The sequence below is a fragment of the Podarcis pityusensis genome, assembly GCF_964106645.2.
Source record: "Podarcis pityusensis genome assembly, chromosome: 9".
Taxonomy (NCBI): Eukaryota; Metazoa; Chordata; class Lepidosauria; order Squamata; family Lacertidae; genus Podarcis; species Podarcis pityusensis.
This window is the reverse complement of record NC_138034.1, coordinates 10973556-10988445: the sequence shown is the minus strand read 5'-3', so window position 1 is coordinate 10988445 and position 14890 is coordinate 10973556. Positions and strand designations below refer to the sequence as shown.

General features: G+C 48.0%; 1 protein-coding gene across 2 annotated transcripts in view; it reads left to right on the top strand.

Annotated features, from left to right (window-relative positions):
* The window catches only part of SEL1L3 (SEL1L family member 3), a 64819-nt gene that overhangs the window by 27622 nt on the left and 22307 nt on the right, over window positions 1–14890 (top strand). For both annotated transcript variants that reach the window (XM_081019842.1, XM_081019841.1), the window contains 4 exons: window positions 1930–2070; window positions 4644–4706; window positions 7981–8157; window positions 8424–8551. In XM_081019842.1, coding sequence (XP_080875968.1) covers window positions 1930–2070; window positions 4644–4706; window positions 7981–8157; window positions 8424–8551 — 509 coding nt within the window. The remainder of the gene's footprint in view (window positions 1–1929; window positions 2071–4643; window positions 4707–7980; window positions 8158–8423; window positions 8552–14890) is intronic.

Here is a 14890-nt window from a genome sequence, read left to right as displayed (position 1 = left end):
GTCTGCAGACAGCGCTGGCTCCCGGCCTCTTGAGCGAGATGAGCGCACAACCCTAGAGTCGGACACGACTGGCCCGTACGGGCAGGGGTACCTTTACCTTTACCACCACTGCAAGATACAGAGGTGCCTCGCAAGACGAAATTAATCCGTTCCGCGAGTCTCTTCGTCTTGCGGTTTTTTCGTCTTGCGAAGCACGGCTATTAGCGGCTATTAGCGGCTTAGCGGCTATTAACGGCTTAGCGGCTATTAACGGCTTAGCGGCTTAGCGGCTTTAAGAAAAAGGAAACAAACTCACAAGAACTCGCAAGACGTTTCGTCTTGCGAAGCAAGCCCATAGGGAAATTCGTCTTGCGGAACGACTCAAAAAACGGAAAACTCTTTCGTCTTGCGCGTTTTTCGTCTTGTGAGGCATTCGTCTTGCGAGGTACCACTGTAATATGATGAGCCTGTCAAAACAGCCCACCACAGAGCCAGTGTGGTGTAGTGGTTAAGAGCGGTAGACTCATAATCTGGTGAACCGGGTTCACGTCTCCGCTCCTCCACATGCAGCTGCTGGGTGACCTTGGGCCAGTCACACTTTTTTGAAGTCTCTCAGCCCCACTCACCTCACAGAGTGTTTGTTGTGGGGGAGGAAGGGAAAGGAGATTGTTAGCCGCTTTGAGATTCCTTCGGGTAGTGATAAAGCAGGATATCAAATCCAAACTACTACTACTCCTCCTCCTCTTCTTCTTCTTCTTCTTCTTCTTCTTCTTCTCCTCCTCCTCCTCCTCCTCCTCCTCCTCCTCCTCCTCCTCTCCTCATTTGTCTGCTTAGCTGTATTTTTTAGATTGCCATATTTTTCACTCCATAAGACACACCTGACCATAAGACGCACCTAGTTTTTAGAGGAGGAAAACAAGAAAAAAAAATTCTGAATGAAACAGTGGATGTATGATTTTTGTGGTTCATGGTGTGGCCACAGACATGTGATTTGATGGTGAGTTTGGGGTAGCCCAATGCAAAAATCCTGAGAATCCATGTGGACCCGTCCTTTGTAACCATGTTTTTGCGCCATTGCGGCCCCAGGCAACAATGGGTGCGTGATTTTTTTGGTGCAGGCTGTAGCCATGGACATGCTATGTGATCTGATGGTAAACTTGGGGTGACCCAATACAAAAATCCTGAGGATCCATGTGCTTTAAAGGAGCCAACCGGACAGGAGCCGCTTACAGCCGTGTATGCAGCTCCTCTCCCGCTTTGCTACTTCAAAGCGAGCCACGGAGGAGGGAAGGAAGGGGAACCATGGATCCTCTGCTGGCGACTGCAGCAGGACCCTCCTGTTATCCACAGGCATTCGCTTCATAAAACAGACATTTCCCCTTACCTTTTAGGAGTAAAAAAGTGTGTCTTATGGAGCAAAAATACAGCATTTTATTTTATTTTTTAATGTATCTGTTTATTTGGTTTTACATATTAAAATTTACACCCATACCACAACACCTTCCACAAATACAAGACTCCCACAAATCCCTGGACTTCCCTCCTCCCCTCCGTGGGTCCTGTTTTAAAACGTTTTCTGCTACATCTTTTATAGTAATCCAAATTATTATGTTTCCATTACATCTATAGTTCTTGTTACAACACAAGTGTTATTGCAATCCCACTTAAAACAGGTTTTAACTGTTTACAATGGTCTCCAAGATAAGTTATAAATTTTGCCCATTCCTTATTAAAGATTTGATCTTCCTGATTTCTGATTTTCCCAGTCATTTTTGCCATGTCAGCATAGTCCATCAACTTGATCTGCCATTCTTGTCTGGTAGGGAATTTTTAGATTACTTTAAGCACCACCCTTGGACTTACGAAAACTGGCATAGATTCGCAAAATTCTGAAATGGATCTTGACAAGTACACACCTGAGATTTACGAACATCTTTCCTTTTGTTTCAGCAACGTTTAGGACAGATGCTTTTCTGGGGCCAGCAAGGAGTGGGGAAAAACACCAAAGCAGCTGTTGAGTGGTATGCAAAGGGAGCCTTGGAGACAGGAGACCTTGTATCTCTCTATGATTATTCCATTGTGTTATTCAAGGTAAAATAGAGCAACTGCTGCTTTTGTTACAGAACGTGACAGCATTTCAGAGAAGCATTCTTTGCAAACCTTACATAATCAAAATAAACATTCCAGTGTAAAATGAGTGATTTCCACCACTGAAATGTACTCAGAGTCGAGAGTGGATTTCATACTCTTTATTCAGCTCATAGCGGTGAGGAGGAATGGAAGTTCCCCCAGAATATCTGCTTTATATACATTATTTACACAATGGGCCCCACGTGATTGGCTAATTCCAGGATTCTCCTGTAAGCCAATCAGGTTGCCGATTCACTTCCACCTGGAGCTGGATTGGGTGGATCCTGCAGACCAATCATACTGCTGCATTGTTCTAGGACCAATCAGACTGCTGCATTCTGGGTCCTGTTCAACTGAGTACATAACAACCACCAAGTCAGCAATCCAGCCGAACCCCTTGATTTATTTCTTCAGCTCATAAATACCAGGTAGCCTTCCCCTAGTACCCACCCACTTCCACCACAAGGTGGTCCTGTCTGCCCCCATCCCCTTGAAAAGTGCATCCCCTTGAAAAGTGGGATGCGGGTGGCGCTGTAGTCTAAACCACTGAGCCTCTTGGGCTTGCCGATCAGACGGTTGGTCGTTCGAATCCCCATGACGGGGTGAGCTTCCGTTGCTCGGTCCCTCTCCTGCCAACCTAGCAGTTCGAAAGCATGTCAAAGTGCAAGTAGATAAATAGGTACCACTGCGGCGGAAAGGTAAACGGTGTTTCCGTGCGCTCTGGCACCCATCACGGTGTCCCGTTGCACCAGAAGCAGTTTAGTCCTGCTGGCCACATGACCCGGAAAGCTGTCTGTGGACAAATGGCGGCTCCCTCAGCCTGAAAGCAAGATGAGTGCCGCAAACCCATACAGTGGTACCTCGGGTTACATACGCTTCAGGTTACAGACTCCGCTAACCCAGAAATAGTGCTTCAGGTTAAGAACAGAAATCGTGCTCCGGCGGTGCGGCAGCAGCAGGAGTCCCCAATAGCTAAAGTGGTGCTTCAGGTTAAGAATAGTTTCAGGTTAAGAACGGACCTCTGGAACGAATTAAGTACCTAACCCGTGGTACCACTGTAGTTGCCTTTGACTGGATGCAACCGTCCAGGAGTCCTTTGCCTTTTGCCTTTTGCATAGAGCTGGAGGAGGAAGCAAAAAGAGCAATGCTGGAAATGGTCATTTCAGGAACAATCTCTGCCCTTCTTATTCTGCAACTTCTCTGCAGTCTCCGTTATCAAGCCTTTCACGGCTTTGCCATCAAATGTCCTGACTTCTTCCTTAGCCAGTTTCCTGATTTATTTAAACAATCCTTTTATTGCTGGCTTTAATCCCCCCCCCCTTTTTTTTGCATCTTGTATTGGGTGCATTTTTGCTTTCCCTGTTTGGCCAGGACTTCCATTTAACAGAACTTGCCTCTGTGTGGAATTACCCATTGGTACACATTAATATCCAGGGTCCTTTACCTTTAACCTTTACCTTTTACACATTAATATCACTGTGGGATGAGGAGGTTGCATTTGCATGTGGAGGTCCCCAAGTCACCCCTCAAAATAATTCACAACTCACACATAATTTTTGTTTAAGGTTTTTGGCATAATTTTGGCCACAACTTTATTAAAATACATAATCTGTGAGTGGTTGCTTAGGCATTGGTTATGACTATCTGTCCTCCCGCCTGGGACAGAACTGACTATCCGAACTCCCTCGGAAGCCAGTGAAGGGAAAACAATGTTGGGGATCAGTTGAGCTGAGCAACAGTCCCTCACCGCTCACCCAACCAGCTCCCCAAGGCTTGCCGGCCCTGGTCCCATTTCAGGGATTGGACGAAATCATGGCAAGCCCCAGGATTCCTTTAACGGAATTCCCTTCCACACCATCATTGGAGGGGCAGGCCCAGCCTATCCTGATCCCTCCTCCACCAATTTTTATAACCAATGCCTAACAGCAACCTTACAAGTTGTGACGAATTGCTAAGTAGTAGGCAAAAACCAAATGGCCCCAGCCAATCAGCCAAATGGACAAAATTCCTACAAGGCCCCTGCCCCAACGGCAGACGACCCCATGACAGGCATAGCAAGGTCAACCGGAACACAGGGCGGGCGGGCAGGTGATCTGTTGCACTCAGCGAAAGAGAAAGCAAAAGCAGAGTGCCCCAATATTTAAAGCCCTTGGTCCTACCCACAACATTGTAACATGCAATTTGCCCCAGCAACCCGGCCATCCAATCGTTGTCCCAGGCCAGCACAATTTTACCTGCCTGGCAACAGAAGGTTGGCTTGGTAGACCCCACCGCAACACGTGCTCTCATTTCAGGGAGAACACACTTTGTCAATTGGATACGAGGTTTTTGACGTTTCATGAGCATAAAAGATATATGGGTGCTTTGAGGAGGAAAAAAAATCCATTTTTTTTGCTAGGACACCAATTAATCATGGGAGAATCCTGCACATTTGAAAGTTACATCTGCATTTTTGTCCCTCTAAGCTAATGTGACTTTTCAGTGAGCGGGAATAGGAAAGGCTTTGTATAATCCTGATTTTTGTATTGCTTTAGGGCCAAGGTGTGAAAAAGAACAGAACACTTGCTTTACATCTGATGAAGAAAGCTGCATCCAAGGTAACTTCTACAAAAAACAGCTTCTGTAGGGGAATTTGAGCTGTCCAGCACTGTCTCTTGCCTGATGGAGCGTCCCCTTGCTGCAACACAGCGACATGCCGTAATATATCTGCTAATTTTTAAGGTCCCATGAGATTGTTGTTTTTTGCTGCAGGAGTCTAAGGCTTTGTATACCTTTAAAGCACATCCAAAGCACATTTTTTCCTCTCAGAGAATTCTGGGTACTGTATCTTGTTGAGCGCTGCTGAAAATAGTAACCCTGTGAGAGGAAAACTGTTATGTACTGAAGTTCTCATCCTGGGCCAGCAGGGGGATACTGTAGATAGTTTTTACTCAGGTCCACATATGCAAATAAGGGATCGAAAGTGACGTTCAGTGATTGGATAGTTACAGAAAGTTGTTACAGTTGCGTTGTACTGGAGCTGTATATAAGCAGGCTGGCTGAACCCTTCAGTTCAGTTCTGTTCTGGCCTGTGAATAAACAAGAGCTGTTTGAAGAATCGCTGTGTCGTCTGATATGTTCACCCACAACTTAACACAAACTGCAGTGCCTAGACTTCTTTGAGAGAAATAATGTCCTTCGAATATGCTTTGAATGTGCTTAAGTGTGTACACAGCTTAAGGCAGCGACTTCTCCAGAAACTGCCAGGTACAGATGCAATCCTTGAAAGTGTAATGTACCTTAAGTTGCATTTAGGTCCCCTCAAATCCTGTGGTTGGTTTGTTTTTTATTTTGTTTGATTGTTTGTTATTTGTTTATTTGTTTATTTTTTAATTTACATTTTTCAGGTTTATACATTTCACTGATTTTACAATCATTTTGACATTTCAAAACTTGACCTCCTTCCCCCTCTTTCTGCGGTTCCTTAAATTTATTTTCTAATATCTTCTGCATATCCAAATGAACGCAATTTGCTCATTTATTCATCTACTTTAAATATATACGCTTATGAAACTTCAGGTTATTACAATGATCCTGTCAATGTTCTTATCTGTTTACAATTTCTCTGTCAAAAATCAGTAGACCATTTCCATTCTTTTATAAAAAGTTTGTTATCTTGATTTCTTATTCTGCCGATAAGTTTTGCCATTTCTGTGTATTCCGTAAGTTTTTGCATCCGCTCTTCCTTTGCTGGGACTTCTGCTTGTTTCCATTTGGTGGCAAGTACCAGTAACATTCTTGCCGCTGTAGTAGCATACATAAATAAGTTTCTATACAGTTTAGGTAGTTCTGTAGTTGTAACCCTATAATTCCCAAAAGAAAAGCTTCTGGGTTTTTTACAAACGTTATTTTAAACATCCTCTTCATTTCATTGTATATCATTTCCCAGTAAGCTTTAACCTTACTACAAGACCACCACATATGATAAAAATAACCTTCTTTCTCTTTACATTTCCAACAGCTATTTGATTTAGATTTATAATTTTTTGCCAATTTGCTCAGTGTTGGATAATATCGATATATCATTTTCATATAATTCTCTATTATAGTGCTGTAAATTTTATAACCATATTCCACAATCGTTCCCATGCTTCCATGTCTATATTATGTTTGTTTGTTTTTTAAAGCTGTTTAACTTCCTGCTTTTATAGATAGACATGACTGACCATAAGCATATCTTTATTATCATCCTGATTCCTAAAATATGTTAATCAGGCATCTCCCTCCATGCTAGAAACAGCCACATGAGACAAAAAGTTGCTCTTGCATCCTTGTTTGCTGAAATATACTCGGAGTCGAGAGTGGATTTCATGCTCTTTATTCAGCTCATAGCGGTGAGGAGGAATGGAAATTCCCCCAAAGTATCTGCTTTATATACATTATTTACACAATGGGCTGCACGTGATTGGCTAATTCCGGAATTCTCCTGTAGGCCAATCAGGTTGTGGATTCACTTCCATCTGGAGCTGGATTGGGTGGCTCCTGCAGACAATCATACTGCTGCATTGTTCTAGGACCAATCAGACTGCTGCATTCTGAATCCTATTGCTCTGGGACCAATCAGACTGCTGCATTGTTCTAGGACCAATCAGACTGCTGCATTCTGAATCCTATTGCTCTGGGACCAATCAGACTGCTGCATTCTGAATCCTATTGCTCTGGGACCAATCAGACTGCTGCATTTTGGATCCTATTCAACTCAGTACATAACATTTGCCATGCCCTGCTGCCCTGTGTAAGATATCTCTACATACAGAAAGCTATTTTTTTTTGGGGGGGGGGAGTTTTGATGTGAGGGAGTATTCATGTGACTCACCTGTAACAGAAACAGGGCGTGAGGGGTGCTAAAAAGTTACAATATGACTTGGGAATTCCAAAGATATTTTGGTTAATTTAGTTTTCCTTGTTAAGTAATATGTGCGCAGAATGGCATACAAATCATTAACAGTGATTGCCAAGTTCTTGTGGTTACGTTATGTATTAATATTGACAGTGGTGGCGATGCATTACCTGACATTTTCAGAAGGAAAAAAATTTAAATTCTTTGGTTTTTCCAAAAGCAGTTTATGCACCTTTTCATCAAACATAGTCTTGCCAAGCTAAATGTTGCCCAGTCACAAAAATGATAGCAGATTTGAATTCCTCGCACCCCAAAAACATATATTTTTAAGGCCCGTCACTGAATAAATTTGCAAAAATTACATTTCACCCCTTAAAACAATACACTCTGATTGCATCATGTCCTCTTTCCGGAGGTTTGATTTGATTGCTTGACAATTGGCTGGGAATAATAATAATAATAATAATAATAATAATAATAATAATAATAATTGTTATGTACTGAAGTTCTCACCCTGGGCTAGCAGGGGGATACTGTAGATAGTTCAGGTCCACATATGCAAATAAGGGATTGAAAGTGATGTTCAGTGATTGGATAGTTACAGAAAATGGTTACTGTTGAGTTGTAGTGGAGCTCTATATAAGCAGGCTGGCTGAACCCTTCAGTTCAGTTCTGTTCTGGCCTGTGAATAAACAAGAGCTGTTTGAAGAATCGCTGTGTCATCTGATATGTTCACCCACAACTTAACAATAATAAGAATAATAATTTACTATTTATGCTCTGCCCCTCTGGCTGGGTTTCCCCAGCCACTCTGGGCATCTTCCAACAAAATGTGGGAGATGTCCCCAGGGGTTTTATCTGAGAGCAGCCTGGACTTAGCCCCATGTCTTTCCATAAGGTGTTGGGTCCTTAAACAAAAGAAATCAGGGACTGAAACACTCTCAGCCTGAAAGATCTTAAGATTTCCCCTTTTGCTCCCTTCCTGCCTGCAGGGACTGCCTCAAGCACTGAATGGCCTCGGTTGGTATTATCATAACTTCAAAAGAGACTATGAGAAGGCAGCCGGATACTGGTTAAAAGCTGAAGCTATGGGCAATCCTGATTCATCCTTCAACCTCGGCGTCTTATATTTAGATGGAGTGTATCCAGGAATAACTGGGAGAAACAAAGTGAGTGTAAATGGTTTGTTTATTTACCTTCTGGTGATATTGCAGCACGGATAAGTATTAAACAACATTTTTCTCTTTGGATTCTCAAAATTTTAACAGAGAGGTGGCCATTTCAAATGGCAGTCAGTACACAAATGGTAGCTAATAACATCTGTTTCATTTTTTAAAAAAACTTGCATTTTTCCTTATGCACACATTGTTGACATTATAGAAAGATGAAACAAGCAAAAGTTTTATTTTTCTACTGCTTTCCCCCCACTTTGCAGACTGTTGCTGCTGACTATTTCTTGAAAGCAGCAGAAAGTGGTCACATGGAAGGCACATTACGGTGTTCACAGTATTATATTACAGGAAACTTAGCGAGCTTCCCCAGGGATCCTGAAAAAGCAGTAATGTAAGTAGTGCTAAGAAATGCATTGAGAACAAAAAAATAAAATAAAAATCAAATTTCTTAAACCAGGAATCATTGTGACTGCAAAAAAAAAAAGAAAGAAAAGAAAAATGGTTGCGTGTTAAAATCACCAAAACTGCCTAGAAATAAATTCACACATGACTCAAATTTTAGTTTGAGTTTGGCATAATTTTGGCCACAACTTTATTGATTACAGGCTGTGATTGGTTTGCTTAGGCATTGGTTCAGACTGTCTGAACCTGTGCCAGACTATCCAGGACAGGAACAGAACTGACAACTGCCAGTTGCAGAGATCAGTCCAGGTAAGCACCCCGGGAGATCGATTGGGATGGGTGCAGATCCCTAAGATCACACTCAGAATGCTCCCGGGGGCTCTTGCGCGGCCCTATCCCCCTTTCAGGGGTCAGACAAATTCATGATGAGCCCCTGGATTCCTTTAACGGAATACCTACGCAGCAACCATCGGAGGGACAAGTCACAGCCACGTCTCGTCCCCTCCATACACATTAACCAATGCCTAACCGCAAACCTTGGGTGGCGCTGTGGGTTAAACCACAGAGCCTAGGACTTGCCAATCAGAAGGTCGGCAGTTCGAATCCCCACGATGGAGTGAGCTCCCGTTGTTCAGTCCCAGCTCCTGCCAACCTAGCAGTTCGAAAGCACGTCAAAGTGCAAGTAGATAAATAGGTACCGCTCCGGCGGGAAGGTAAACGGTGTTTTCCGTGCACTGCTCTGGTTCGCCAGAAGCAGCTTAGTCATGCTGGCCACATGACCCAGAAGCTGTACACCGGCTTCCTTGGCCAGTAAAGCGAGATGAGCGCCGCAACCCCAGAGTCGGCCATGACTGGACCTAATGGTCAGGGGTCCCTTTACCTTTACCTAGGCAAAACCCAAGTGGCACCAGCCAATCAGCCAAGTGAGAAAAATTCCTACCGGGCCCCTGCCCTAAAAGCAGATGACCCACAATGGTATAGCAAGGTCAACACGGACCCTAAATATAGGGAGAGGATGAGATGGTTGGACAGTGTTGTCGAAGCTACGAACATGAGTTCGAACAAACTGCGAGAGGCTGTGGAAGACAGGAGTGCCTGGCGTGCTCTGGCCCATGGGGTCACGAAGAGTCGGACACGACTAAAGGACTAAACAACAACAACAAATATAGGGAGGGTGGGTGGGTGATCCGGTGGGCGAAGCGAAACAGAGGAATCTCAACGCAACTGTTATGTACTGAGTTGAATAGGATCCAAACTGTAGCAGTCTGATTGGTCCTAGAACAATAGGATCCAAAAGGCAGCAGTCTGATTGGTCCTAGAACAATAGGATTCAGAATGCAGCAGTCTGATTGGTCCTAGAACAATGCAGCAGTATGATTGGTTGGCAGGAACCACCCAATCCTGCTCCAGATAGAAGTGAATCCACAACCTGATTGGCTTACAGTAGAATTCCAGAATTAGCCAATCATGTGCAGCCCATTGTGTAAATAATGTATATAAAGCAGATACTGTGAGGGGACATTTATTCATTCCTCCTCACCACTATGAGCTGAATAAAGAGCATGAAATCACTTTGCGACTCTGAGTATATTTCACTGGCGACGAAGGTGGGATCCCGCTGAGCTGACTGCCACACACAGCACCGCAGCACCGCCAACTGCCGCACCGCTGCCTCGCACCGTGTATCCAGGCTTCAGCTCCGGGGCACAAGGAACTCAGAATGGCAGCCAACAGCAGCTTCTCGCCATTCAACCCAGCATCTGGAGACTGGGAAGCGTACGCCTCCCGTTTCACCTTCCTCCTAGAAGCCAAAGGGGTCACCGACGAAGAAGACGCCAAGAAGAGGGCGATATTCTTCAGCGTCTGCGGAGAGGAGACGTTTGAAATCGCCCGGGCTCTCCTTGCGCCTGAAGACGTCGCTACTGTTCCATACAAAACAATAATGGAACAGCTGAAGGGGCACTTTTCGCCGCAGCCCTCAGTGGTGGCTCGTCGAAATGCCTTCTACGCAAAGCGGCAAGCCCCTGGGGAAACCATAACTGGGTTTGTGACCTCTCTCCGCCAAGCCGCCCGGTTCTGCAACTTCTCAGAGCTGGAGAACATGCTTCGTGACCGCCTCGTCGGTGGCCTGAAGGATGAGAAGCTGCAACGACGCCTCTACGCTAAGAAGGACCTAACGTTCCAGGTCGCTCTGGAGGAGGCCCTGGCAACAGAAGCTGCCGAGAGGTCGACCCAAGAGGCACGGCCGAGCCTGCCATCCCAACCGAGGGTCCACCATGAAGACCTCACCGACGACTCAGGATCCGACAGGGAGGAGGTGCACCGAGTACAGCAGCGCACTCAAGCAGCGCACAGACCACAGCTGCCTCGACGAGAAGGAGGGAACTGCGCAAGCTGCGGGGAGAGTCACGAGAGGAGGACCTGCCGTTTCCGCAACGCAGAGTGCAGGCAGTGCAGAAAATCGGGACACATCGCCCGGGTGTGTCGGGCTCGGCCCACCCGACACCAGGCATCAGATGACCAATCCAAGAGCCCCAGGTCCCGGGGCCCAACGCACCAAGGCAACTCGACGGAGCTCACGGACTTCCAGGTATACCAGTTGCCCCACCCCAACGTAGAGAAAATTTATGTAGAGGTACAGATAGAGGGGGCCCCATGCCGCATGGAGCTTGACACGGGTTCAACTCTATCCATAATCTCGGCAAGGACCTTAAGGAAACTGTGTCCCACTGGGGGTCCCAAACTCAGGCCGGCCCCATTCACCCTCCGGGACTTCCAGAAACGTAAGGTCCCCACAATGGGGGTGGGGACCTTCAGGGTGCAATACCGAGGGCGGACGCGGCAACTGGACTTGCTTGTGGTCAAGGGCCCCTACATTAGCTTACTGGGATTGGCATGGTTTGGACCACTGGGGCTAGCTGTCACCGGGGTGAACCACACTAGCTTACAAGTGGACGTGGACGCCATATGCAAGGAATTTCCAGGGGTTTTCGATGGGAAATTGGGACAGTATACGGGCCCCCCCATTGCGCTACAGCTTGACCCCGCAGTACGACCAGTCAGGCTCAAGGCCCGCCGGGTCCCGTTCGCCTTGAAACCCCGTATAGACGAGGAATTGGACCGACTCGTAGAGCAAGGAGTGCTGGAGCCGGTGCCTAATGCTCCCTGGGAAACCCCAATCGTCACACCCGTCAAGCCTAATGGTTCGGTCCGCATCTGCGCAGACTACAAATGTACCATAAACAAGGCCCTCACGGCCCACGCATACCCAGTGCCAGTGGTCAGCCATGTCCTTGCCACCCTGGCTGGATCGAAAATTTTTGGCAAGCTGGACTTGGCCCAAGCATATCAACAGCTGCCAGTAGATGAGGCCACAGCAGAGGCACAGACGATTGTGACGCACAGAGGAGCGTTCAGGGTAAAGCGGCTGCAATTCGGTGTCAGCGTGGCACCAGGCATATTCCAGAATATAATGGACTCTCTCCTTAAAGGGATTCCTGGCGTCACCCCCTTCTTCGATGATGTGTTGATTGCCGGCCCCACACCAGAGGAGTTTGAGGACCGCCTCCGCACCGTTCTGCACCGTTTCCAGACGGCGGGTCTCAAGGTGAAGCGGGAAAAATGTCTACTAGGAGTGCCTCAGGTGGACTTTCTGGGATTTATGGTGGACGCAGAAGGGGTCCACCCGACTGGGGACAAGGTACGGGCCATTTGTGATGCCCCAGCGCCCAAGAGCAAGACTGAACTTCAGGCCTTCTTGGGACTATTGAACTTTTACCATTCCTTCCTTCCCCACAAGGCGGCGGTAGCGGAGCCCCTACACAGACTCCTGGACAAGCGGGCCCCTTGGGTGTGGGGCCAGCGCCAGGAGGCCGCATTCCAGGCAGTCAAGGACTTGCTTGTCTCAAACTCGGTCTTGGCACACTTCGACGAGAGGCTGCCGGTGGTGCTAGCATGCGACGCCTCACCCTATGGCATTGGAGCTGTCCTGGGGCACCAACTCCCGGATGGAAGAGAGGTACCGGTGGCGTACTTTTCCCAGACACTCAACACAACCGAGCGGAACTACTCGCAAATCGACAAGGAGGGTCTGGCAATCGTAAAGGGAGTAAAAAAATTCCATGATTTCTTGTACGGGCGGCCCTTCACCGTGGTGACTGACCACAAGCCGTTGCTTGGCTTGTTTGCCCCCGAAAAGCAGACCCCCCAAGTGCTGTCTCCTCGCGTCCTCAGGTGGTCAATTTTCCTTGCCAGCTACCAGTATGCACTGATTCACCGACCTGGGAAGGCGATGGGCCATGCGGACGCCCTCAGCAGGCTACCACTACCGGAAACAGGCCCTGACCCAGCACCTGCACAAGAGGTTATGAGCCTGGAGCTGCTTCCCGACCGCCCCATTCAGGCACAAGAAGTTGCACACCATTCCAAGAAAGATAGGGTCATCTCCCGGGTCCTGGACTGGGTGTGGAGGGGATGGCCCAGCAGCAGCCCCGGGCCAGAATTCGCCGGCTACACAACCCGCAAACATGAACTGTCGGCCCACAAGGGGTGCCTGTTATGGGGAAGCAGAGTCGTTGTTCCCCAGCCCCTCTGCAAAAGGGTCCTCACAGCCCTACACGAGACACATCCAGGGGTAGTAAGAATGAAGGCCCTTGCCAGGAGTTATGTGTGGTGGCCGGGGATCGATGGAGAGATAGAGGCCTGGGTCAAACACTGCCAGGCCTGCCAAGAATCCCGCCCAGACCCCCCAAGGGCCCCAGTCCAGTCCTGGGAGTCCGCCCGAGCACCATGGTCACGCCTGCATGTGGATTTCGCTGGCCCCTTTCAGGGGAAAACATTCTTCATAGTGGTGGACTCCTACACCAAATGGCTGGAAGTCGCACTGGTACCGTCCACTTCCACGTCCGCAGCCATCCGGGTACTACGCAGGCTGTTTGCAACCCATGGGCTCCCTGACACTCTCGTCTCAGACAACGGGACTGCATTTACGTCAGGAGAATTCCAAACCTTCACAGCGCAGAACGCCATCCGCCACATCCGTTCGGCGCCGTTCCACCCTGCCACCAATGGCCAAGCAGAATGCATGGTGTGGACCACCAAGGACACCCTTCGCCGCATGACGCAAGGGGACTGGGAGTACCGCCTTGCCACATTCCTTCTAGCACAGCACAGCACCCCCAGCTCAACGACTGGCCGGAGCCCCGCTGAACTACTAATGGGTCGGCGCCTTGCAATCAGATTGGACCGCCTTCACCCCGATAGAGCTCAGGATGAGGTAGTGGTGGGGGAAGGCAGGAACCCCCGGACCTTCGAGGCCCAGGACCCAGTGTACGCAAAGAATTTTGGGGCAGGCCCAGCATGGGTACCCGCCACAATCACCAGGGTCACTGGCCCCGTGTCGTACGAGGTGCTAACGGATGGGGGGCAATGCTGGCGCCGCCACTGCGACCAGATACGGCGACGATTCCCGGGAGAAAACCAGGAGGAGGACAGGTCAGAGGAGTCCCAAGGGAACAGCGGGGCAGTGAGGCCCATAGAGCAGGAGGGGCCAGCAGGAGAGGCAGAATCAGTAAATACAGAGAGGACCCGTGAGGCCGAAAGGACACCGGAACCAGAACCACGACTGAGCGAGCCGGTTGCACCAGACCAAACAGCCGCATCACAGCCAGCATCCTTGGAACACGAGCCAGAACCTGGAGCCCGGACCAGGGAACACCCCAGGCCACAACGCACACGTAGGCCGCCGGCATACCTTGAGGACTATGAATGCGACCTCCCGGGCAGGACTGGAACTTAGAGGGGAGGGGTGTTATGTACTGAGTTGAATAGGATCCAAACTGTAGCAGTCTGATTGGTCCTAGAACAATAGGATCCAAAAGGCAGCAGTCTGATTGGTCCTAGAACAATAGGATTCAGAATGCAGCAGTCTGATTGGTCCTAGAACAATGCAGCAGTATGATTGGTTGGCAGGAACCACCCAATCCTGCTCCAGATAGAAGTGAATCCACAACCTGATTGGCTTACAGTAGAATTCCAGAATTAGCCAATCATGTGCAGCCCATTGTGTAAATAATGTATATAAAGCAGATACTGTGAGGGGACATTTATTCATTCCTCCTCACCACTATGAGCTGAATAAAGAGCATGAAATCACTTTGCGACTCTGAGTATATTTCAGCAACGTTCAGCAGTATATATCTGTCCCTCGGAAGCAATTTCTGCAACCCCATTGGCCGGAACAAGTCCCATGCTTCTGAGGGACCAGTCGAGTATCTGTGTCAAAGCGGGTTCTCCTTCATGGAGAGCGTGTGTTACGGTGGGGCCAACC